The sequence below is a fragment of the Serinus canaria genome, chromosome 12 (genome assembly GCF_022539315.1).
Source record: "Serinus canaria isolate serCan28SL12 chromosome 12, serCan2020, whole genome shotgun sequence".
NCBI classification, from domain to species: domain Eukaryota; kingdom Metazoa; phylum Chordata; class Aves; order Passeriformes; family Fringillidae; genus Serinus; species Serinus canaria.
This window is the reverse complement of record NC_066326.1, coordinates 13,244,314-13,271,289: the sequence shown is the minus strand read 5'-3', so window position 1 is coordinate 13,271,289 and position 26,976 is coordinate 13,244,314. Positions and strand designations below refer to the sequence as shown.

The window sequence follows — 26,976 nt, the reverse complement described above, 5'->3', positions numbered from 1 at the left end:
ACTAGTGAAAAAAAAGACTTTTTTATTTCTTTATTTATTAATAGTTGAGCTGGTTTTAGAGTTTTGTACTACCAACAATGGGTACTGAGGGTTTAAAAAACTTGCTCCTTTATTTCTTTTTTAAAATCTGAATCATTTATTTCTATTCAGTGAAGTATGAGAGCAGATAAATTGCACAAAATGCTTAAGCAATCTCTATTTTTATACCAACTTATAAAGTTGTTTTCCATTATTTAAAAAACACACTTTTTTTTTTTCAGCGTCTTGTTGAAGCTGCAGAAGATGCCTACCTGAAACATGAATTTGATGCTGACTTACAGGTAGGAAACAATTATTTTCTCGAATGTTTATCATCAGAGTATAACTTATGGTTTATACAACAGCTTGCTTGAAGAGCTGTTGTAGGAAGCCAAGCATGTGAGTAATAGAAGGATGCTGATTACAGAAAATGGAATTAATGAATTCTGGCTCAGTATTTTGACAGGGTATGTGCTTAGTGCTTGTGTGTTGGGACACCAGGCAGGTGGCTCTCACTCTTTCAGAGATGTCATGGAAATTCCCTGGCAGTCTGTCTGTTCCCTTTGGGTGCAACACGGGAGGGAGCAGCACCGTGGCAGCTCACAGCTGAAAATGTTTAAAACAAAAGCCTTTCCTTGAATAAGACACATAATTAAAAGAAAAAAGGATGATTTTAGAAACTGAGTAATTTAACCTGACATTAAAAGTTTAATAGAAAGTCTTGCTCAATGCTCATGTGAGTAAATACCTCCTTACCTTTAATTGAATTCCTAGATCCATGGTTTCTTGAATGACACATTAGGTGGAGTTTTGTCTACTTTGCCTCTACCAAGTTTTAATTTTAAAACCTTCTGTGAATATTTGCCATAAGTCTATTTAAATTTTGGGCTTAAAGAATTAAAGGGAACAGAGACGTTTTCCATAGACATTTTCCCATATGTGTATCTAAGAAATAAGCAGATCTCTTAGGTTTTGTTTTCACATTTTGCCGTGGTTATTTCCAGTAGTCACAAACCACTTTATTTTAATGGAAATATGATGCAAATTACTGATTTCTGTGCAGAAAGGAAGAAAAAATAGAGTGAACTTATCAGAACCAAGCATAAAAAAATTGAGTTTAGGAGGCTGTGATACTGAGATCTGTCAGCCCAGGCTGGAGTAAGGATAAAACGAGCCCACTGAACATGATCATTCACATTATTGTTGTATATTCGAGGAGTGCTGAGTTCTCTATTCAAATGCTTTAGGGCTCTGTTATACTCCAGCCTCACAGAGGTGTGCTGCGTTTCTTTTTGTTGAACTTTAAGCCTCGGAGAAATAGGAACCATTGTCTGAATAAATCAGAGACACACTTTAGAGAAGATGTTTTAGAGGGCTGCAGTAAATGCTTCTTCACTGCAGGACAGTTCTTGCTTTGAGGAAGTCCCTTCATTGCCGGGCTCTGCGATGTTCACACTCGCAGGAAGGCAGTGAAAAGCCATTTGTGTCAGCAGCATTAACAGGACAATCAAATCTTTGTGTGCAGCTCTGTTGTTTATTACTGCCACGGTCCATTAAAGCTAATCAATTGGTAATCTTGGTTCCAGCGACCCCTTTGCAACCCTTCCTGGGTGATTGTTGTTCTTTATCAAAAATCTCATAATGCCATCTGCTCCATAGAAAGTAATGGCCAGGATGATTTGATAGTGTACATTCAAGTGGAAGGGGACAGAAGGCTTATCTAATGTACAGTGTATACAGTTCTGCTCTCAAAGAGGAATTTCTTGGCGTTTCTATTGCTTTGGCTGACGTGTGGAAGACAGGATTAAATGCTTTGAATTAGTGATATGTGATACAGCACCAGCCTTTGTGCTCAGATACTCTGGAAATTCAGAAAGCACATAAAGAAAGTGGTTTTCTTGCTTTGGAGAACGATAATAAAGAGGATAACATCTTCTGCTACTTAAAAAAAAAATCAAATAATTTATAATTATTGTTAACTGCAATTTGACCTCCTGATCTTTTACTAGCTCTGTGCTTGTGAATGTGTTTTGTAAGATGTGAACTGCCTTGTTATGGTTCACAGAAACACTGTGGTGGATTTGGTCTTCTGTGTCTTGAGAACAGCATAGATAATATTGTTTTAGGACATAAAAATGATAGAAGGGAGAAATAAAATAATATTAATATTTTTATTGACTGTAGAAGAGCACTAACTTAAAGAAAATAATAACGGTAAGAGTTCACCTCTTAGACTGCTGGTATTCTCTTCAGCAATGCTGAAACTGTATTACTTGGTTGGACTAAACCTGATCCCTTCTGGGCATTTTTCTTAGTAACATTATTAGTTTTGTCCTTAGTTATTCCATAAGTATTCTAATCAATAAACTGTAATTCTGTGTAATGGTCTAAGCATTCAACTACCCCTGGATTGAATCTATTGGCACCACTGACCTTGTAGTTATAAACATAAATAAAATTCCCAGAGAATGGAAAGGAATAAATCAAAATGGGTGATGTGATGTTTAACTCATCAGCATTATACATTGCATGTTTGAGTAATGGCCAAACTATGAATCAGTGAGAGCAGACCTTAAAGATTTACCTTGCAATATTTGGGGTTTGGGAGGTTTTTTTTTTTTCCTCTTAGGGATGTGAGGTTATAAGGAAATAACCTTTTAAATGCTACTTATACTTGAGTCTCAGTCCAGGGTTTTCTTACCTCGTGGGTATGGGTGCAAGTCATTCTGTGTTATTAAATAATATTTTCAAGTTTATAAGTGGAATTTCTTTAGTCATGCCTAATGCATTTGGGGATGTAAAATAAGTCACCATTTGTATTACTGCAGCAAGCTGCCCTGTCACAATATATTCACAGGTGCAAAGAATTGCTTCCTTTATATGGGAATGTCTCTGGGCTCACCTTTGTTTAAAATGAAGCCATTCCCCTGATTTTGTCACTTTAACATAATGGAAAAACCCCCAGCACAGAGGTGAACTGCCATTCCCATAGACCCAGCAAGAAGACAGAGTATTGGCTGTGGCAGGTTTGAAAGTGGCTCTACAATCATCCTTCAGTTTCCTTGGCTTAGCCTTTTGCCAGGGAAAATAATTTGGAGAAATATAATAAAGAGGGTATCATCTTCTGCCAGGAGATGATCTATTTAAAAAAAAACAAAATTCAAATTGTTTATAATTATTAGTAACTGAGATTTGGCCTTTTGATTTTTCACCACCTCTGTGCTTGAGGGTGTTTCCTAAGCTGTGAACTGCCTTGCTGTGGTGCACAGAAACACTGGGGGGTTTGGTGTTCACAACCCTGGAAGAGGCTCTGGAGTGGAAAACTCTTCCCTGGAGCCGCCAGGTACCGAAGAATTTGTTGGATGTGCAGCTGATAGAACCACATGGGTGGGAGGAGAGAGCCTCTAAACCTCCCTTCATCAAAGCCCTGCAGAGCTGGACTTGGGAGGGTGAGACTGCACCAAGGGGAGAGGCAGCTGCTGCTGCCCTGCTGCCGTGGCTGGTGAAGCACCTGAGCCTGCAGCCACGGGCTGGGCTGGCTGCTGAGCCCCTGTGTCACCTGTGTCACCTGTGTCACCTTAGCTGAGCTGTGGCACACCAACCTGTGCTGGCCCCACCTGCACAGGGCCAGGGCAGGCTCCCTCTGGCAGGGCTGGGCTCTTTCTGGGTTCCATAATCTCAGCAGTGGGGCTGGTGCTGGGCTTCACTCAGTGCAGCAGCAATAATAACTTGTGCTTTGTTTCTCACAAACAAACAAAAAAACCCATTAATTTTAGAAGAAAGAGTTAAAATTTAGTTCCTACCCAGTTTTTTTACTTCTGACCCCAGTGACAGGGGAAAGTCATATAAAATTTTGTCATGACTACTTGTTCATTTGCTGACTGATTTCACTACAAATACACATCTGCAGGGTAGTTCTTTTATTTTCTGTGTGTTAATTAAGTTCATTAGTTCATTTGCTTTACATTCCTGCCGAGTTTTCTCTGCATGTGTGTGATGTGGGGATAAAAAAGCAAGGTTATTTCTTTCTGCTGGAATCAAAGCTGGTGCACAGCTGATGCACCAGAATGACCAGATTTTGTGTTTCTGACTGTTGTAGTTTTACTTCCTGCCTAAGACAGGAGAGGTTCAAGTGCCAATGTGTTAAGGTGGTTGACCTTATTTCAGTTTTATGCCCAAAGACTAGAAGAGGATTAATCAAATAGTTTTTAGGAAAAGATTAGTTTCTTTTAAGAATACTCTTAAAGTTAATTTAGTGGGATAAAAAAGGAATACTGGTGTAAGGCTGTTTTTCATTATTTGCTTTTCTAAGATCTGTAACATATGGCTGAGCCTTAAGGAAAAGGTTTGCAAAACTCTACCAGAGTGAGGTACCTGTCTGCCAGAGTCTGCTGTCTGTTAACTCCAAATTGCATTTCATGTCCTTGAGAAATCACATCCTTACTCTCAGACTGTCTGCTGGCTACATAAAAAAACCTTGTGGAATCAGCAGATGGAGAGTTAAGGGGTTTCCAGTGGTTTACACATGTGAACAATGCACTTTGATATTCAAAAAGCAAGACTTCAGATGTTTAGGAGAAAGCACAAATAGTGAAGGAGGGCTGAGGAACACAATTAGTCCAGTTTGTGTTGTTTACAGCTTCTGGGTCTAATCCTCCAACTGTTAATATTACTCAATAGTTTATTGTTTAAGGGGAGCTGCCTGACTTTTTCTAATTTTGCCCTTTAGCTTTTAAATACAGAGCCTAAATAAAATAAAAGAATATATATAGATAGAAAATCATAACCTAAATTGATGCTTCCTTAAAAAAATCCTAAATGTTTATTTAGTATAATGATGCCAGGCAAAAATTTATAAAGATGGAGTATTAAATGTTCAGGGATTTAATCAGCATTTAAACAAATAAATGATAATTACATTGATATCAGGGACAAAAAATAATTGAGAACAGCTATTCCACATAATCTTGTGATACCCCTGTTATAACTCATACATTTCTTTTATGTTAGTACTTCAGACAGGTCTGTTTGTGTATTTATTATCTCACTAATATTGCATGAGGCACATGATAACTGGATTTACAGTCTATTAGCATTTTTCTGGCTGTCAAATAATGTCCAATAGTCTGAAGTCAGCTCTTGAAGGGTCCTGGACACCCACACTGGGAAAGGGAAGCCTGTAGGACTTCAAGCACTTGTAACCAGCAATTGAAGTGACTTTTTGAAAAGTGCATTTAAAGGAGCAGTGCAACATCTGTAGTTGGACATATTTCATGGATTATTTATCCAAGCTGTGTGTTTTGTACATCAGAATTCAGTCTGTCTAAACTCCAAGCCTGGAAACAGCCTAAATTCCTTTTTAGACTTTGAAATATTTTTCAGGCCCAGGTGCTCTCAGCTCTGTTTGGGTGGGATGTGGACACTGCAGCTGGAGCTCCCAGTAAGGCAAGAGGAGGGAGAGATCCCTGGGAGCTCACACACTCTTAGTGTTTTTATTTGGTGTTAGTTTTTCCTTTGGTATTTTTCTCTTTCATAAAATACTTGATTTTTTTTTTTTTCCTGAAAGAGATAAAAGGTTCCTCTTTGCAATTCTCAGTTTTGTATTATTCTTATTGATTTTTGTATGCTCAAATTCAGGACTTCCCAACTGCTCTAATACTGCAACAAATTGATTTTGAGATTTTTAGCCCTTTCAGTGGAAAGCATTTTAGCTTGTCTACTCTTTCCTATTTATTTGTTGAGGCTGCCAAGAGGAAAGCTGAAATGGCTGTGAAAGGATTGAGAAAAAATATTTTTAAAAAATTCAAAAATGCAGCAGAATTCATGCACAAAGCAATCTTCAGAGGAAGACTTCCACTGGGCCTTCACTCTGCAGCCATGGCAGGGATTAAGCCTCAGAAAGGCAGTACAGAGAAAGAGGGGCCAGGCACCTTTTTGGTAATTTTATTTTCAGAGCTTTTATGTTTTCTGACTCTGTGGCAAGGGAGGAGTAAAAGAGAAACAAGCTTCTGTGAAGCCAGGCTAGCAATATTTTAGCTCATCTCCTAATGAGAAATGAATTCATTTTTTGTTTTGCACTTTGAAGTTTTGTAGTTTGGGGGTTTTTGAGCACTGAGGGAATATTTTGGATATTTTAAGACAATAATGATCAGTGGATAATTTCTATCACTTTCCTTCCTTCCACATATTTATCTTGCTAAGAACTGTGTTCTCTCACTACAAACAAATCAAATGTAAATAACTGGAGTGATTTTATTTCTGTTTGTTGACAAGGAGTGACTCTGAGCACAGAAGAGCAGAGTTTACCTCTGTCTCAGATGCAGGAGAGTTGATTTTTCAGCAGTTTTGTAATTTGCTGTGGTTCTGCAGTATACAAGGGGCCCATCCAGAAGAGCAGGAATTCTCTGCCTGTCTGCACAGGGCTTGACAGCAGAGGAACTGGCAGCTCTGGGCTGACTTTGGTACTGCAAATCATGTTCTCTGCTTCTGAGGGAGTCTGGCCCAGGTTTCTGGAGGCTGGTTCTTCTCACTGCACCTACAGGACTTGGTCTCTTGGTACCCTTAAGCCAAGAGCAGCTTGCAGACATTTCTGGGCTGACTCTTGCCAGCCTCTCCCAGAACAGCAGGCTGTGACTGAGGTGTGTGAGGTGTGCCAGGGAGAACACTCCATAAATTCAGCTCCACCCAGCAAAGATGGGCTCAGTGCTTTTGCCTCGTGGTACCAGCTGTAAATAACTACAGAAATCCGAAACCTGGAGCTGCCAAAGAACTGTATGACTGGGCTGATAATGCTGTTTTCCTGAGATCTTACCTTCTATATTTATGTGCTCCTTTGTTATGTTTGCTTGCTACCAGCAATGAGAAGGAAATAACTTTATCATCCCATGAGTGCTTTCAAAATTTCAGGTTCTCTGATTAAACACTGAGACACCCCAAAGGTTTTCCTGAGTAAGAGAAACTTCTGCTTTGGAGCAGCTCATAATCACACAGGTGGGGCTCTCAGGATATGAGCAACCTGTTCCAGTTGCTTCTCTAGTGAATATTGAATTATTTGCATTATGTGAAACAATTCAGCAGAAGAGTTAGGGAGGCACTCAGCTCAGAACAGCCTGATGGATGGGGCACTTGTTTTGGATCTCAGAGGCTCTAGTCTGAGTGTCTCTCCTGCTTGATTCAGAGGACAGCTTTGAACAGCAGCTCAGATCTTTTCCTCTCTGGCACAATTCTGCCAAAGAGAAATTTGTTTTCCAATATAAGAAGATTAGCAGATCACATCTAACAGCACCAACAAGATGGAGCAGGATGCATTTGCATACAGACAGTGCCTGTGCAGCTTTTCCTTTGCCATTCAAAGTCATTAAGTATCTCCAGGTTGGGTTTTTAATGCTCTTTGTATGCATCTTGTAAATATTAGAGACATGTTTAAAAGAACTAATAGCTCAGATTCTTGCATATTCACACAAACTCATGGGTTTTATAAATGAAACTGAAATTCTATTTAGAACAGTGATAAAACAATTTGTTGTTTGCAACACAGAATTCTTTCATTTGTTGTTTTTGCAAGGCAATTCTTTAACTTACTCCAGTAGAAGAGACAGAGGAATGAACAAGTATTGTTCAGATTAGGGGATAATGATGTACCAGAAAAAAGCAGTCACATGAAAGTTCGTTTTTAAGCATGTAATAGGGAGAAAAAGAAAAAGGAGAGAGACAGTATGAAATGAACATTTAGCAGAACATCAGTAACAGTACTTAATCCTAAAAATGAGAGTGAAATTTGTCATATCAAACTGGGAGTGAGGGTAACTTGCAGGAACTTTACCTGAGACTCCAAAACAATTTACTCTCAAAATGCCCAGGATTCCTTTAGAATAGATTCTGCCAATGTTTTTGCCTCCCCAGCCAGTCAGAGCAGTGTGCACCGTGCTGGGCCACAGCTGGAGCAGCTGGAGGCTTTGCTGCATTTCAGACAGACAGACAGACAGACTGGCATTTGGGAAGAGGTGATCCCACCCGGGGCAGGGATGTACCTGCAGGGAAAACAGATTAAACAAAGCAAACTTGGTTGGTGGAAGGAAGGATGTGGAGGATGCAGAAGAAAGCAGAAACAGTGCAGAAAAAGGTTGGGTGTCAGAAGACTGTGAAGTGCAGGGAAGGAGGCTGGAGAAGCAGAAATACCTAAATAATGTGTAAAGGCAAAGCTGTTAAGTGTTAATATCTAAGTGTTTCAAGAGTACTGACAGTAATCTTTTTGCAAGTCTCTCTAAGAGCCAGTACCTTTGCCTGAAGTGAGGCTAAAATGGAGAAATATTTTCAACTACTTAAAAAAAAAAACCTTTGGAGAGAACAGAAGAGTAGGTAACATTCAAATAAAGTTTTAAAACAGGTTTCAGGGAAGTCAGGCAAAACAAGCATGCACTGGGAGTGTGGGAGAAACACTGCATAGATGAGGAAAAAAGATCATGTTATTGAAAAACATGCACTCCTTGAGATTGCTGTAAACCTTAGAGAACTTGGCTTATCATTGTCAGAGCAGACAGAGATGATGTGTTTAATAAAGTGTCTCTCATAGATGTTTATGGGCCTATCAATTTCCAATTCTAACTAACCAAGAAAGCAGCTAAAGAGCCAGAAAAATGACATACAAGGTGAAGCTAGAGTTGCCAGTGCTTAATGTTTGGCATATTGGTGATAACAAACAGGAATTTGACATTGAAATTCACTTCCTACCAGGCAGCTTTTTGTCTTCTTTTGTTCAGATTTATGGCCTTGAAAATATTGGACATCCCTCTCTCACAAGAAAAAAATAAAAATAAAGCTTGTCATCTTCTGAAAATGCTTTTTAATTAGCTTTTAGCTTTGTGCTGCAGACAAGGTCAGCAGGGCTCTGAGCCCTGTGCCTGTGCTCTGCCCTCAGCACTGCTAAGAGCAGGGTTCACACTGGGAGCCACACTTGCTCCTACATTCCCAGTCCTGTCAAGGTCTCTGAGAATGATTTAAGGAAATGACTTTCCTGGGTTGAAGTGATGCCAAAGGCAAGGGACAGATCTGAGGAGTTTGATCCTATCAAGGCTCGTTTTGGAAGCTGCTGCTCTGGCTGAGCCTTCCTTTACCCCTGGATGTTCAGTGGGTGTCCGACAGCACAGGGAGGAGGTGATGGACAGGGATTGCTGTTTTCTGGTTTGGTAAGTCTTCTGCAAAGGCACACTCAGCCTCTCATCAAAGCTTTGTGTCTGAGGGGTGTGTTCTGCCAGGATCATGGGTTTTCTGAGTTCCCTGGAAAGTGTATTTTAAAAAAATCTACTGGAAACCTCTCTTTAATTCAACATGTACTTGTACTTCTATCAGGCACTAAATGCAGGTACAGAATGCTGAAAGTGCAAGATGCTGAGGTGCTTAGGGGAACAGGCAGAGCTGGAGTTAATGCTTTTATTTATAAGGCTCATTGGTCAATGATACTGAGCTCTCCTCCAGGAAAAAAAAGATCCTTAATTCACTCTTAGAAAATTCAATGCCCTATTGTTCTCACTTTTCTGAAGTCACTGTTTATAACATTGCTCTCCTCTCCCCTCTGAGGAATAATATAATTTATTGGAGCAGTTCATTCATAGTCTATGTGATATCTATCTTTTGGGACAGAGATACCTTTTGCATGATGTACACACTGTTAACTTCAAACTCTTCCTGTTTGCTTTATGTGCAAGGGTTCATAATCAGGAATATTTATGCATCCTGGTACCCAGTTGTGCTGTGCTTGCTGTTTTCTGCTCTTCATAGAAAATTAAACTTTTTTTCTTTTTGGCTCACACCTACCTGAAAAGCAAAAGATTTGAGAATATTACCCAATGGATTTATGATTACTAGGCAGATAGCCAGTAATAAGCAGTGATATCTGATACTACAGCCCAGACATTCTCTGCTTTTTTCCACCTTTTTCCTATTATCTCTAGGTTTAATAAACTATAAATGGGAGACATAAATGGCAGACCATCTTTTCTCTTTTTGTGCTTTTTTTTTTCCTTTGGAGGTGCTTGGTGATGAGATTAAGTTAAGGGTCATATATTCTTCCAGCCTAGTATTTAGGAATAGGCAAATTATTGAAAAGGGTGGAAGTGATCTAGGCTTATTCATTTTTGTGGGAGAGCAGCTTTTTTTTTGCTACACAACAATCATTTTAAATGGAAATAACAGTATTATAGATAGAGATTTAATGAATATATATGAGAAAGGCAGGATGGGAGTCACTAAGCAGTTCAGGGCTCTAGATGAGGTCACGTTTCTGACTTGTGTAGTATGAAAGTGAGTAAATCTTAGATGATCATAGTAGAAATATTTCCAGGGTATTGTGCATACTGCTTATTGTAGGAAAAAAATTATTTTCTTGCCTCTGGCTTAGAAGAAAGATATTGAGTGAAACCCAGCTGCATTTGTACCTTACCATTTCCAGTGCGTGTATTGTGTCTTTGTTTCTGGAGCTCACGTAATTGCTGACTGTGAAATTAAAATACCAAGCTCATTATTTCAATCTTGAAATATAACTTGCTTTAGACTTATGCTTTTGTCTCTGATTGTGGTGTCCATGTGCTGAGCTTCATTAACTTGAAACAGAAGGAGCCCCCACTTTTGTGTTAAAGTTAATTAAACCTAGTAATGGTTATTGTCTGAAAATTTTCTGGGCTCAAGTAGGTTATTTTGCCTCTCTCTCTATTTTCATGCATCATTTCATCAGTTGTGGTTTGTCAATTCATAATATACAGGATTTGCCTGGACTCAGTGGACTATGGGGTTTTTTAATCATAAAAATGCTCTTGCATGTTTAATTAATGCAGAGTTGGAAGCTTCTCCTTGTGAAATAGTCACTGGTGACTTTTCAACTCAGATTATAAAAAAAAAATTTGGAAAAACAAAAGCAATTATTTTTCCATGAATAATAGGTGACAGCAGAGCACACAATAGATTGATGTCAAGGGCCACAGTTAATGACTTTCAGGTCTTTTTAATATAAAAACTGAAGATTTCAAAATTCTACAAATCTATGATGTTTAAAACCTTCAGACTTAGAAATGCAGCCCTCTGAGCTGTGCTCCTCATGGACATGTGGCCATGGCTGAGAGGATGAATTAAATATGCACATTTAAATGCATGTATAGTTTAGTATTTATGCTTTGATAATTTTGTTCAAAGTTCTGCAAGTATCCTTAAGTAAAATGGATGATGTGCCCATCTTTATCACTGGTTTTGTGGGTTATGCTTTGTGGGAGATGTACTCCATTAAAAAATATCCCAGAAAACCTCCTAGAGAAAGACCATGTCTAAGATCAGGCCATGGGTTTTGCTCAATGATTAAACGCATTAAATAAAATATTAGAAGATGCACTTGGCTATGGGAAAAGCTTGGGAAAAAGGCAATGGTCTTTTCCTTGAAAAATCATGCACACCAAGTTTAAATAAGTGCTTGTGATTCATTAAAAAAGATAAAGAAGAACCTTTAAATAACAGTAATTTTATTTAATATCACTTTTCTTGCATTTTAGATTTCAGATTTAAACCATCAGCTGTTTAGCTAAAGCTTTCAGACTATTCCATTAAGATGTAATGGAATAGTCCCAACCCATCCTCCCTGCCTTGCCCTGAGCACACTCTGCTGCCCTGGGCTGTACTGCACACAGCCCTGGCTGCTGGCTGAAACACCTCACACAGGACCTGTCCCACACCTGGCACACACAGCACCTGTCCCAGAGGGCCCAGAAATGCTTCAGAGCCCCTGGCTCTCCCCATCACAAGTGTCACATCTTGTCATGCCCTCCTTTAGCAGCTGGGGACACAGCAAACCCCTGGGGAGTTCACAGTGCCACTGAGTCTGATGGTGTCAGTGCCCCAGATTAATGAGAGTAGAGATGTTCAGAGTGCAAACCTCTCAGGAAAGGAGCAAATCCTACATTGCCTTTTGAAACTTTCCCTCGTTTTCACTGAAATCCTCATGCATGCAAATATCTATTGAGGAAGCTCCCTAAAACTCAAATTATTGTTTTTCTCCTAGGAAGACATAAATTTCCAGGCTTTGACTACATGTCAAATGTCAATAATATGAAAAGGCATACTAAGGAGGTGAAATACAAAATGGTAGTGTTATGAGAAATTATTCAATTTCTATATCCTCTCCCCTTCCCTGCTCTGTTTCATCTCTTAGAATAGCAATTTTCTGCAGATTTTATGGGACCTAAATTCATTGGGATCTATTGCAGGTTATAGAATGAGAAATCTCTTCAAGATTAATTGAAATTCAGAGAATAAGGATGTGTAGCATGTACTATAAAACCACTTGAATCCCAAAAATATTTTTTTCATTTAAGATCTAAGTTCTGCACTGAACTCCTTAAAATAGCAGCCCTAAGAGTATCCACAATTAACCCCACAGATAAATGAAATTAATTTTTAAAAAAGTAATTCCTTGATAAATACTTTGCTGTGTATTTCTTCCAAAAAATTCAAGTTGACTTTTCTACATTCAGGCAGCACCAGAGTTCCCCTTGAGCAGGGGTTGCTGGGCTTGTGGAGAAACAGAACAACACTTCATCTTCTGCCTCATCTCCCTGTTGTCCCTCTGTGTGTGAGAAGACAAAACTGAGAGGTGGGATTGCTGTCAAGGCCAGTTGGGTGGGTGCAGTTTTATTTTAGCTGGGTGACTCAGCTGGGTAAGGCAGGAGAGCCCCTGGTGTGCCAGGAGAGAGACAGGAGGATTTACCAAGGGCTTGGCATGCAAAGCTGCCTTGCCCTTGCTCTTCAGACTGCAGCTCAGCTCCTGTTGGAGTGATGAAGCCTTTCTGCAGTGACCAGTCCTCCTGAGAGCCCAGGATGTGCCTGGTCCAGCACTCCTGCCAAGGCTGCTGCTCCCGGAGCGCTCAGCCTGTGCAGGCACCTCTGCCCCGGGCTCCAGGCTAGCCCTGACACTGACTGCTGGATCTGGGGTGCTGCCTTCAGCCTGTGTGTGAGGGAGCTCCAGAAGGACAGGATGACATCTGTGTTTGCTGATTTGGACTTCCCAGTGCCATAAACAGTGACATCATTGTATATACACACCAATATATAATGATGAATCCAGCAAATGCAGTCTTGCACATTGGCTGGAAAATGCTCCAGGCCCAGATTTAATAGCAACTTTCATTTCATATTCCATTCTTGGAATATAAAGCCAGCATTTTTGTCTATTTTGACTTTTGCATTAATAAAATGAGGTCAGGAAATCTGTTAAAGTTTATCTTTAAAAATGTTTTCAAGCCAGTCACCTTGTTTTAAAAATCATTTCCATTTGTTATCTGCACATTTAAGTAGATTGTGTTTCCTCCTGATTGAGTCTCTGAAGGAAAGCACTAACAGATTCCTGTAATTGATTATACTTTAATGACACATAATGGCAAGTTCTGTTTTCCATTATTGTTACCCTACATGCTGGACTGGAACTGCTGAGATACCAGAATGGATATTGATACACAATTGATTTAGTGACATTGTACTGGTTGAAATGTCCTGCATTAACTAAAACCACCTCTCCACCACTTCAGGAAAAGTGGCCATTCACCCATCCAAGCTGCAGATGGTCAGTTCCCCCAGCCCTGGCAAAGGACAGCCCTGCTGGGCAGTGCTGCCATCCCTGTCCCTGGCTTTCATGGGTCATTACAGATGGGAGCTGGCTGCTCTTACTTTGCAATGTTTTGCTAATTATATCCTTTTCTTTTTGCTTGTCCTTTTCCAACAAGTGATCCACTGCCTCTCCCTCCCACTGCCACCCCTGCCAACCCTCAATGGTGAATAAGGTGGTTGATGATCTGAAGGTGCTGCTTATCTTCCTGACTGGCATTACCTAATTATTTCTGGTTGTCCCCTGATGGTATAAATCTCCTCCCTGGTGTTTGGGTGGAAAACTGGAGAGCAGGGATTGCTGTGTGTGCAGTGTAAGGGCAGTGAGCACAGAGTGAGCACAGCTGAGTGCTGATCTGTGGCTCCCACTGCCTCTCTCTGCTCACACCAACAATTGGTGCAGTTCTGTTCCCACTTAGCTGCACTGCAGCCCCTGGACATTTGGCCTGTCCTAACAGAAAGGTCACAGGGAAGTTCTGGTGAGTGATCCAGCACACAGAGCTGGCCTAGGTGGGAAAAAACACATTTGAAAAGTTAATTTGGATGTTGCATGTTGAAGGTGCTGCAAAAAGCCATGGAGCTGTTGTCTTCTCAATAATTATAGAATATAGGAACTTAATAGCTAGAGCATTATAATGATGTAAAATTGGTGATGTATCTTCAAAACCCTGGACAGAATCACACAGTGTAGTCAGAAAAGGAACTGACTGAGGCTTTGCTTTTGCCTTGATTTTTAGTTTTCGTTACTGAGAAGAGGATGGTGCTTAAAGCTTGCAATTCTGGCAAGTTGTGCCAACAAATCTCATTTATTGTGTTGCAAGTCAGCAGCTATATTATCCAAATCCTTTATTTTGCAGGAATTTAAATTTAAGCTTTCTCACAGCATAGACTGTATTAAGCCAGTGACCGTTCCTAACCAAAATTCAGGGTAAAAAAGAACTTGTAGAACTGCTGTCTGGACTTGGTAAATGTCAGTGTCTGGCAGAATCAAAATACCTTCCAAAATCTGAAATAATTTTGTGTTTCACTTTTAAAACTGAATTTTTAGCTTTAAATTTTGCTTCAAATGCTGAAAACTAAAAAAAGAAAGTCACTTCTGAAGAAAATAGACACTTGGGTAAGTTGAGCTCAAATGCAGTGACTTGCCACCACACAGATTTTTTGGTCTGTTCTCTGCTACATACATTTTGTAATGTTTTAAATTACATCACTGTATATATATGTATTAACATTCAACACTTGGATTCTGTTTAATATATGTTAAATATTAGTTTAATGGCTTTGTGTCTGACACTGATTGCAATTCAAATCCTCCTTGCATGCTGTTCTGCTGATAGTAATTGCAGCATTTGTAATGTTCAGTCACTGGCATCCAAGTCATAAACAGTAATATCAATTAATATGTACTTATGCTTGTGTGGTTACTCTGTGCAGGGATTAATAGAGAAATTATTTTTACTATCAGAAAACCATTTCAAAGAGATAAGAATGGCAAATGCAAAGCAGATGAAGTTACATAAATGGCCTTTTCAGTGGTGATATTTGAATGTTTGTAGTGTCTCACAGCAGTTTTGGAATATAATACACAATTTAATTTCCTGTCTATTTGTTTTGTAGAGGAACAGTTTTTGGACTGTGAAGGAAAATTTATGCTCTAGTGCAATGTATTCTCAGCTCAACCCCACATTGCAAAAGAAACCTCTACACATTTCTTTAATTTAAGAAACATGAGTTCCTAATTAGTTATACATAGACAATGGAGGATTTTTCCAACTGCAAAATGATTAATAATACGTAATTAAAATGGAACCTGGATCAAAAACTCATCAAGTCTCCCTAATGCCATAATGCTGTACCCTTTTCCTAGGCAAGTGAGCTTCCCCCAGGGGATCTGAATGATTCTCTGGAAATACATTCCTGCAAATGCACTGTCTACTCTCATAAGGAAATTCCAAAATTTTCAACTGGGAAACTCTTATCCTATATTTTCATGCTAAAAATATGTAACTCATGAGAGTGTTAAGTAAATTTTGGAAAATATGGCCAAATGAGTACACAAGGTAAGAACATGCTCTGTTAGCTCAGTTGGAAATCAGGTGTGAGTGAACAAGCACGCACGAAGAACAACCCAGTATTAGTCCTACAGCTTTGCTGAACATGTTCTTAACAAGTGTGCAATTTATTCCTGCCAGGTTAAAACCAAAATCCACCTACTTGCCTCTGAGCAAAGATGCTAACACAGCACCCATGAACCGCCAGTAAAACCGCTTTACTCCATGCCTTGACTAGATAACTCCTGACACCTCCGTGGCCCAGCTTTGCTGTTGAGGACCCCCCAGACCCTCAGTCCCAGCCCAGGGGCTGCAGTGGGCACAGAGCAGAGCAGCCCTGGGCCCTATCCCAGCTCCTCAAAGGGCAGAAGCACCCTAACGCTGGGAGCCACTAGATGCCACTCTTGTCTCATCCCAGTACAAGTCTGAGACTATTTATGGCTGTGTAAAAAACCCAACTGTGCCCTCCCACCCCTTAAGTCCCTTTAAAGATGTTCCTTTGGTATTTCAGATATTTTGCCTTTTAGTTTTTTCTTAATTAAACTTACAGTATGACCCTGTTGTTTATAGTTTTCCTTCCCTCTGCTGTAATGCTACACTTGTTTATAAATATTTCAAAGCTATTCCCAGACAATATTTTTGTTGCAGGACTCTTGCATAGCTGTGTTGTGCTCTATCTCATTTTTCTCTTTGGGTGGGATTCCAAAAATTCTGACACAAGTATTAATCTATGTTTGATTGATTTCACAGCCACTTATGGTATAAGAACCTCTGAATCTAATTTTATTAAAAATCCTCCAAAGAACTTCACCTTTCCTTTCTTTTTCTATACCAGATACAGTAGGAAGCTCTTGAAATTGTTTTATATTCAGATTTTGCCACTGATAACCTTTTTACTCCATTTGTCATAGCATTTCCAAGAAAGTTGCCTCACTGTAGATTCCCCAGTTTCCCCATGTAAATTCCATGCATATTCTTAGCCAGGTAGTTGAAGAAGAATAAGTGTAAAAATGTTCAGATTATTTAAGACAAAAGAGGAAAAATTTAAACAATAATGCAATCCCTATAACCTTCAACATAACAAAGTTGTAATGTTCTATGTGCACAATAGTAAATTTAAATTTCTTTTTGGCAAGACTGAAGCTGTTCTCTTGTTTGTGGGAATTTGTTATAGACCTTGTGATAATTCTACTGTTTTCCATTCAGAATCAAATGCTCTTTTTCAGTTTTTAATGTATATATAAGATGACTTCTGTGTACTGTAAGCTTACCTGGATGGCAGCCAGAGCTGAATTCACTTGCTTGAATGATGGACATATATATTCTGTAGGTAACCTGCAAAAGTTTGTGAATAAGATGGCTGAATAATGATCAAAGATTATAGGTGTATAAAGACCTTCTGCACTTTTACTTAAGTTAGATTTAGATTTATCTGAGCATTTTCTTGCACATGTTGGATGCTGTGCATTAATACAAAAATGCAGAGGGATAGATCCATGGATAAAACCTTTTGTACTCTGCTCAGTTTCTCAGAGGTGAGGGTTGTTGGTTGAGCTCTGTGGAGAGAAATGTGATTCTGGAACATCAAAATGTAAGAACAGAGGGAAAACATGTTAGTGCATAAAAATATGTCAGTAAAATGAATTATTTAAATACAGTGGAGATACCTTTATTGAGAGTTGATAGACTGTATGCCAATAAAAATTATCATTATCTTCTTTTTAAGAAAAACCCAGAACTATTAATGGTTTATGAAATTAACAACCCCACTGCATGCAGACCCAAGTCCACAGCTAAGGTTGCCTGTGGAACCTTGACTTTATTGCTTCCATATCTGTGAATAATAACTGTGCAACTTGAAAGTTCCCTTTTTTGTCATTTGCAATGGAATGATTTAATTTATTTAAGTTTCTGTGATGAACACTTAATGCCTTGCACATGTAGGGAAGGGCACAGTCCGTGACTCAGCGTGAGTCTGTAGCTGCAGCCTGTCTGCACTGCTGCACTGAGGAAGCTTCCTGTGGTCATTAGCAAAGGCTCACCTCTCTGCTTGTATACAGTGTCCTGACCATGCAATTGTTGAAGGGCAAGTTTAGGGATGTGGTTAAATTGGTCTGTAATTTTATTAACTCACTGGGGATCATAGCAGTTATTTATGAGAGGTCACTCTGCAGTTCCGTTCTCCTCTGCTATCAGATCTTTCCTTTGGAAACTCTTCCCAATAAACTCCCCCTTACTTCCCTTTCCTGTGAATATTGAAGTGACTCTGTACCAGCTTTTCTGAAGCATGTGCCTATGTGGTGTATCTGGAGACTATACCCCCTCACAGAGCTATACTGGCTCCCAGAAATGGGAAAAAGTGTTGAGTTTCCTCCTCCCCAAGGGACCATGGCTGGCACTTCCATTTGTCAAGAGTAATTCCGTGCTCTTGATTGGAGAGCTCCATGTCAAGGATTTGCAGATGCCAGTTTTGCTCAGGAGCCAGCATCTGCAGGATCAGCAGCTCCTGGGACGGGCACAGACCCTCTGGCCCCACAGCAGCTCCCTCCCATCACATTCATCTCCCCTGCTGTGCATCCTGAGAAGTGTCCCTCTCCCATGGGAGCCCTGCTCCCCACAGGGTCCATCCTCAGCTCTCCCAGCAGCTGGGGCACAGCACACCTCCCACACCCGCAGTTGTCACCAAAACAAAGAGGTGTGAGTATCCAGAGCAGTTTTCCTCTCTGGGCTGATCTTCAGGTGCTGTCTCCTTACCCTGACTTGGGCAAGGTGCCAATGTCAGGAAAAGTCTGGCCATAAATGACCTTGCTCCTTCCACCTTTGGGGTGACTGAAAGGAGGAAGGGGCAGCTCTGGTGGGGGGCTCCCAGTCCTGTAGCTGCACCCCAGCTCCTGCAGGATTTCTTGCAGTCAGAAGTGCAGGCACAGCAGGGCCTGGGGGCAGAAGGAGCTGCCTGCAGGGCAGGGCTGGCTCGGTGGGCTTGCAGCTGGATCTGCACTTTCCCCCTGGGGAGCCCCAGAATGGGAGAGGACAGTGCCATAGAGGGATGAAAGGGTGTCTGATGTCATGGAGGGGGCTCTGGGCATATTTTCCCCCCTAATTAAGTAGGGCTTTTTTCCTTCTCTTCCAATATTAAGTCAGGATGCTTTCCTCAGATGTAGAAGGGCAGACATTTTGAAGGAAATAAGTTTTAATCTAATAAAGTCTGTTCCAGGACAGAATTTGCAGCAAGCATAACCTTTTATAAATAAAACTGGAAAAGTAAAAAAACCACTGAATTTAAGAGAAGAGAGTGTACGTGACATGGTTTTTTGAGGAAATACTGGGACAAGGAGGTTTATTCCCCCCTTATTGTAGATGTGTAACTTGGAGGACAATAAGTGCCAGATAAATATGAACTAAAAATATAAAGTGTGGTTAAGAGAGAGATTTTCAGTTTTTAGATCCCTACATATGTTGAACCTCATTCAAAAATAGTTACTACAGAATGACAACAAAAAAATAATCAAAGAGCTTATGGATATAATCAATGATCTATATGTTTTTTAGCTGACAAAAATAATAACCTTGATAGAAAGGGATTAGGGACAATTTATATTAAAATCAACATAATGGTAGTTATTATCAGAGTAGGAAATTATAATTAGAATGAGGAATGTGTTATGAGCACTCTTGGTGTTATGATATGTCATTTACAATATAATTTGTTTATTAATTTTTTTTTCTGTAACTGATGTATGGAATGATTCTTTTTTAGTGAATCACAGTCAGAAATGGGCAACACAGGACACCTTAAGGGGACCCTTGTAACTTACTGTTGGGTAACATGATCAGAAAAACCTGAATCCAGGGTTTCTCTGACACCCTTTGTGGTCTGTGGTCAGCCCCAGGGCCATGAGGAAGCTGCTGGCTGGGGTTTTGATAGCAGGTGATCTGTGTAGGATAAGGCTGCCTCCGAGGTCAAAGGCTCTCCTGATAATAATTCTAATTAACTCAGGCACAGTCCTGTGCAGGCAAGGTAACAGCTTCCAGGTCAGTCTTTTCTGTCTCTGTATCAAGAAAGTGGCTGCCCTGGCTTGTGCTGTATAACAGCAGAGTTATACTTAATCACAGCAGAGGTCACACAAAATTTAAAGCCAAATGTAAGGTTTGAGAATGAGAATTAAATATTTAAGTCACCAGGCATTTATTTTTTCCATTTCACTTATCTTTTCAGGAGGCATGTGGAATTTTGGGCAGAGAAGAACTAAAGCAATAATTCCTTTTCCCATGCTTTATTCCCTGTATCAATTTTTTCCCCTGTCATCTTGCTTTCACTTAAATTTAATTTTAGCATGGTGAAATAGACACCAAATTCAGAAACTGAGCGTACATTAGGAATGTATTATTCTTGCTGATTGCAGGTAAGTAAACACCAGTGAGGGACTGTGCTTGCCAGCCCTTTCCAAACCCTATGTTAGAACTTGTGGAGCCATGCCAAGCACTGATGGACTTCAGCTATCATTAAAAGCTAAATTTCCATCAGATTTTTGCTAAGGTTCACAGAACTCCTCAAGCAAATTTGAGCCTCATGGCAGTACTCTAAGGATTGATTTATTGTTGTGTATCAAACCCTAAAATGGTTTGGGTTTCATGTTTTCAGCATTACAAGTAAACTTGGAAGCTCTGATCCTGACGCATAGCTGAGTGCACAACCCAGAGTGAGCCAGAGTAGAAATCAAAACTGATTCTTCTCAAACCATGCAGATGAAACCTGCAGATTTTCTTCCTAGAAGTCTGTACTATGTGCCTTTCAAAGGACTGATAATAGCTTGCTCTTATTTTACAAATATAGACAGATAAGAGTTGGCAAACACCCTGGTGAGAAAGAAAAGAGAATGAAGGAAAATAGGTACGGAGAAGCTGTGAGCCAACCATCCCCAGAACCTACTGTGAAATGATATGGCTAAAATATGTGCATGGTAAATAGTGTGACATTGAAAAATGAAACATTCAGTATTGCAGCCAGAGGAGAAAAATGCCAGCTCCAAAATTGGGTTCTGGCAGCATGTTCAGAGAGTCAATAGGCATATGCTTGATTGCAGTTTGGGTGGAGAGAAAGGAGATTCACAAAGCTCTATTTCAGTTCTTTCTGTATTTTCCCACACTATGAATTAATCACATCTATTACTAATTATATACTTGCAACATTCTGAATTCCTGCATAAACTGTGGAAAAATGTGGAGATGTTTCCAAGACTGGAGCAGCTCTAACAATGAATCCCTCCATGAGCTTTTGCAACTGTTTGCTGTGCGTCATCTTCAGACCCAGTTATGCTCTGCAGACTTACTCCTCTGTGCTTTGATGGTGATTTACACTCCTGGGGAAGCAGCTGGGTGAAGCCATGGCTCAGAAATGTGGAAGTTTGATGTAAATAAATGAAACCCAGGTGCCTGATTTCAGTGAATCACAGCCTTTTGACGTTTATAATTTCAACACTCGATTGTCCCCAGCTACTCAACCTCGGTGACTCATGGGGAGGCTTCAGCTATTGGCCTGATAGAAAATGTAAAATGCAAGGTTGGGGTTTTTAGCTATTCTAGGATGGTAAAGGATCTGGATCCACACAAGTGGGACAATTTCATACAGACCAACAGCATGTTAGGAAACTGTCTAATCATTCTGAATTAATGCTGCCCTGATTAGCTTGCCTGTGGCCATGAGGTCAAATGAAGAGTTTTCTCCAGGCTCTGAGATAAAGGCAGGTGTAATTAATTTGTTGCTGTTGAAAATAGAAGTGTGGCCTGACTACAGAGGTGAAATTATTTCAGGAGATAAAGCTGAGAGAGTTAAGTTCTTCATGTTGCTAGGCTTGCTCTTGCCTGGAATTAGAGTGGGAAGGTTTCATCCACAGGGATGAAGTGGGAGCTGAAGTGCAGGAGGGGCAGGTGCTGCACTCAGGTGGGGGCAGTCTGAGCTGCTCTGTGTCAGTGTGGTCAGTGGGGAGCTGGGCAGGGACTCTGGAGTGCTGCTCTGGGCTGTGCAGGTGGGACACAGCAGGCAGAGCATCTGGGGGCACAGAAGGACCAGCGATGCTCTGAGGGGCAGGTAATGCTGTGGGCACTTTTCATCAGGCAGTTTCAGCTCTGCAGGTATGACAAATGTGATCATTCCCATCTTGCAGCTCAGGAATCAAGAATGATCTCTCTCATGAGATCTATATAATGCTGATTTTTGCTATGTTTTTTTTCCCCTGCACTTTTAACAAAATGATCAAAGAACAGTATCTCATGAAAAACTGCATAAGTTGCAGCAAGATTTTGTTGCAGAAATAAGTAGATAAGCCTGATTTTCTGATCTGAAGTACAAGAATTTGCTTTTTGGGGAAGGAAAAATTGAAGTGGGAGGAAAAATTTTGAGTTTCAGAAACAAGATTGAAATTTCCCAACTTCATTAACCTACTAAATTGCAGTTTATAGCAGAGGCACAGTTAGTAAGACTCCAATGAGGCTGGTGTAAAGTAAGTTTCTAATTTTTATCTGATTTTTTTACTTCTAGCAGCCTGGTGATAGATACATTTACTTCTTCAGTTTCTTGTGAATTTGTTATAAAGTAGATTGAAGAAGAGTAGAAACAAAAGAATGAATAGAATAAGAAGACAGGAAGGGTGAATCTCCTCACCTGCCAACTTGCAGCATTCAGATCTGCCCAGTGTGATGAGGTCTACAAAGGCTCTCTCTGGAAATACTCTAAAGGTTTGAGAAACAAGAATATCAGAGCTAATTGGGAAAACCATTGGTGAACTAATCTTGCTGCTTTCCATGGGGAATCATAAAGCTGGCTGTATTCTCAGGGCTGTTTTCTTTTTTGCTGTTAGTATCTGCCTGAGTCCTGCCTTTCAGTAATTACTGTGAGGCTCAGGTAGGAGAAACCCCAGCTCAGCATCTGAACTTTGGATGGTGCCAGTGCTGTGTGTGGGTCATGAACCCTCAGCACTCTGCTCTCTCTCTAAATGGCCTCAGTGCAGAGCAGGCAGGTGATTTGCTCTTTGGCCACTGCTCACAGAGAGCCTGGGAGCTGAACTCTGCCAGAGAAGCACTAAAAATCAGACTGATTCCACCTTCTCTGGCACAGTCACACGCAGGATTTGGGGAGTGGGTATTAAAATGTGCAGATGCAAACACTCCTAATTCTTCTGTAGATAAAAGTGGTGTTGTATCAGATTAGTCTCTCAGTCATGTCTGTGCTCTGAGATAAATGGACAGCTATTGTTTTCAGCTGCAGCACCCAACATTCTCATCAAAGTCTCTGCAGAGCTGTCACAGAGATGAGAAGCTTTTTTTTTAATCAAATGTGTCTCATTTCCTTCAAGTATTTATGGCTTGTCACTGTCAAACTGAGCCCAAGATGCTGACAAATATGCAAGTCATTTGTAAAGCAGTTAAAGCACAGGATATACATAAGTAGAGACATTCTTCTGATTAGAAAATAATCTTGTATTAATAATAAGTCTTCCTGTTGTAAAATTCTTTCTAAATACAGTAATATTCAGAATGGGAATTAGAGATATTTCAGGGATGACATTTCATTATTTCCAATCAGCTTTACTATAAACAAACCCTGCAGATTCTCGGTGTCAGCATATAGCTCAGGTAAAACTAAGCTCATATTTGTGCTCTGAGTACCTGAATGTTTGCTGAGGATTTATTCATGGCACATTTCTGTTCCTGGAGGATGTGTGTTACATTAGGCATTTTGGATGGTATCCATTAGCATAAGCCTTTCTGTCTTTGAAAATATTTATGTCACTGAAGTTTATAAGTCTGTTTTAGGTCTCTGTGTTTGTTTAAAGTACAGATCAGTAAATGGCTGAGATGTGTGTTACATTTCAGGGTTTCTCCATGATCCATTGTAGGTATTGTTGTTCAGATCCCTGTGTGGTCCAGTCATGCCATATATTATTTCAAAAAAATAGCTAATGACAAGCTATTGCTTAATGAAGTGCTTTCATGGCACCTTATTTAGGAGGGAGGATCTTTTTCTGGCAGTTGGAGGCTTTTGTAACAATATCTACTGTAATTTCTCCCTTGGAATCTACAGAGTAAGTCATCTGTGCAGTAAACTTATGTCCAGGAAGCCTGAATTAATAACCTCTGGGTCAGCTTCACAAATTTCTCATTATTGCAAATACCTTTTCCTGTTGGCTAAGCCTTTTGTTCAAGATGACACTGAATTGCAGTGGTTATAGATGGCTTATGACCTGGAAAAGGCTATTGGTAATACAGGTACATTTTGTCACAGACTTAAAACGAAGCAAGCGTGAGAGTAAAATACATTAAATGTAGTAGTTATCCATGAAAATAACCATTACAAACAGTAAATATGTTTATATTTTTATGAATATTGTTTTAGCTGTGGCAATAATTTCAGAGCCAACATATTCAAAACTGATAAATCTCTTTTATAAGGGAGTAAATTATATTAGCACTAATCTTTATTTTTACAGTAAATATGTAAAGGCAATGGAGGATTTTCCTTCCAAGCATAATGAACAAATTTATGTAATATTTTTATTCAGCTCTTCTCCTTCAACGTAGACAAATGCAGTGGAATTTGTAGATCTATCTGATCATCTTTTCCATTAGGAAGATAGTAACAATTAAGAAAAAAATGCCATTTGCCCTTAAAAATGTCATTGTTCAGATGATGTCCTGAACAAAAGATGCAGGATCTCAGATAAACATCTGGTAGGAATGAGGTTCTTCATGGTTTTTGTTAGATGAGCACTTCAGACTCATTTGGGACTGAATGATACTGTATTTTCTCTTGTTATTTTCAATTTATCCTTTACCAGAGAGACAGGAAGGAGCAGTGAAATAGGAAATTAGGATGTTTAGAGAGAGTAACTGGAGAGAGCTAAAAAATGGTTTTTTAAACTGTTTAGATGGCTGGGAGGCCCCTGTGTGTGTGATCTTTCCTGCTGAGCTGAGGGAAATGCACAAATACAAGATGTACCCAGTCTGGGCTGCCCCTGGCTGCTGGGGACATCCTCAGCTCTCAGAAGATGTTTCATGCAAAGCCCTTCTTAGGAATATTTCTTGGATTCCTTAGAGTCTTTGGGAGATGTTATCTCTCTTGCATCTGGAACCTAAACTCCTAATGACTGTAAACAGGACAGAGCAGCAAGCTGGACTGTGGGGCAGATGATTCATAAACTACCAGTTCTCCATCCCCCAGATGGGTTCCAAACTAGAAGTTTGCCTCTGGTTGACTTAATTTGCCTGATCAGCTTTTCTACAAGTGTTTATCTGTTTTAATTTAGGGTAGATAAAATTGCCACATGAGCTAGAGCTGGACCATGGAAATGGTGGTAGTGTTTCTGAAAGTCTCAGCAGTTTCTGCAGTTGCATTCACAGTGTGCTCTGGTTTGATCATAACTCTGGAGTTGTGTGTAGGATTCCAATAGCAACACAGTCCACAGCTCAGTGAGTATCCCAGTAAATTGTTCTGTGAGCATCTGAGAATTTAATATAGTGAAGAAATAGTTGTCCAGACTCCAGATAGTTTCATGATGTTGCTCTGACAAATTCAGTTTGTGTAATATGTTCTTCTATTGCTGCTGTTATATTTATCATTGTTGGCCTGTCTTTGCTTGATGTGAAAAATGGTTAGAAGTTGAAAACATAAAAGAGACAGTTTTTGTATTTCATAAACTCAACTCTTGGGCTCTACCTCTCACTTATTCTCACAAATTCAGGATGGGAATAGTGTGCAGATGTTCATTTACCTACACAGATATTTTTCAATATCCAGGTTCTTAACTTGCCCCTCTTTCCAAACTCCTTTGTCTCCCAGCTCTCTCCCTAGGGCAAATAAAAATTCGTATTTGATGCAAACCTGCCTCAGCTGGTTTATGTGGATTCTGAATTTCTGTATCTAGGACTCATGCTTGCTGAATGGAGTCAAGAAAAAACCTAGTGTGGGACATAAAAAAGTATTTTCTTTGTTTCTTTTTTAAACTTTATTATACAAAATTATAAAGAATCAGAGAAGTGTACGTGCATACTCTGGGATACCCTGTGAGATGATTTTAAACACTTCAAACTTATTTTATGAATAAAATAGATGCCATTGTCCTTCCCCCTTTACTCTAGAGACATGTGTTTCTTTTATTAAATTAACTCATCATCATGGTTTTGTTATTTCAACTGTGGGCTTAGCTGACCAAATTTCTATATTGCTTGAGAGAGTCATTAATCATTTGAAGAGGATTTGTATATGTTCAGTTGCTCAACATCTCATCTCTCACTTTACCCCCAAATAAATTCAGTAATGTTGCACGTGTTCTTTTGCTTTCCTTTTTGAAGTCAATAATATTAATTTAACCTCCTGTGTGTTGGTGGGTGGTTGGAAGTAACAAAACAAAGATGGATTGTGGTGAGCACCATGAAATTCTGTTCTAGTTCTTCACTATTTAATTATTTTGATTATCCCCTGTTGGTCTGAAACAAATAAATCTGGTAAAGTACATGTTTAATTCATCATTCAGGGCCACGGTTAGTGCTCACATGTTGCCTGCTGGATACAAACTGCTGGTTGCTTTCTGTATTTTTGGGAGCAGTTATGAAGCCCCAGCCCAGCACAAGGTTACAGACAGGCTGTGCTGGCCCTGAGCATGCTGTGCTGGGGAGGCTGCACAGCCCTTGCTGGGCACAGAGCAGCAACACATCCAGCCTTTAGACTGAGGACTCTGGGTTAAAGTTGCTTCTCGTGGGACACAGAGGAGATGCAGAGCTCAAGAAATATTTTTTTCTTCCTGCTTGGAAGTAGGAATGAGGCACTTAGGGCATGTGATTGTAGAAAGGCACAGAGAAGTCACACAATGTCTCTGCTGATAATTGGAAGCAGCCTTGAGGTTGTCATCAACCTGAATGTGTCAGATGAGCTGAATATGCACAGACTGACACTGATTTCACTTTAAAAGTCTTCATCTTATCTGCTTGTGAAATAGTTTGCTTTTCTATCTCTATAGCACATTTTAAACTGTATGGATGGTATTTTTTTAATGTTCTATATTGAGCACCATTCACTGGTTACCTCATGGTAAAATGAAAAACATCAGAATATATTAGTGCTTTGATTTTGAAGCAACTCTGCCATTTTGCTCTTCTCTTGTACAGAATTATTTTGCAGAAGTTGTTGATCCTGCTTGTTCATTAGCTTGGTATTAGCTGTAGGGCTTTCAAAAGAAATGAAGAAATCCTGTGATTCTAGCTACTAATAAAAATG

At 39.8% G+C, this 26,976-nt stretch overlaps 1 protein-coding gene across 1 annotated transcript in view; it reads left to right on the top strand.

Annotated features, from left to right (window-relative positions):
• Nucleotides 1–26,976, top strand: part of CACNA2D3 (calcium voltage-gated channel auxiliary subunit alpha2delta 3) — a 378,074-nt gene that overhangs the window by 113,510 nt on the left and 237,588 nt on the right. The window contains exon 4 of the mRNA XM_009091048.4: nucleotides 261–320. Within this exon, the coding sequence (XP_009089296.1) occupies nucleotides 261–320 (60 nt within the window). The remainder of the gene's footprint in view (nucleotides 1–260; nucleotides 321–26,976) is intronic.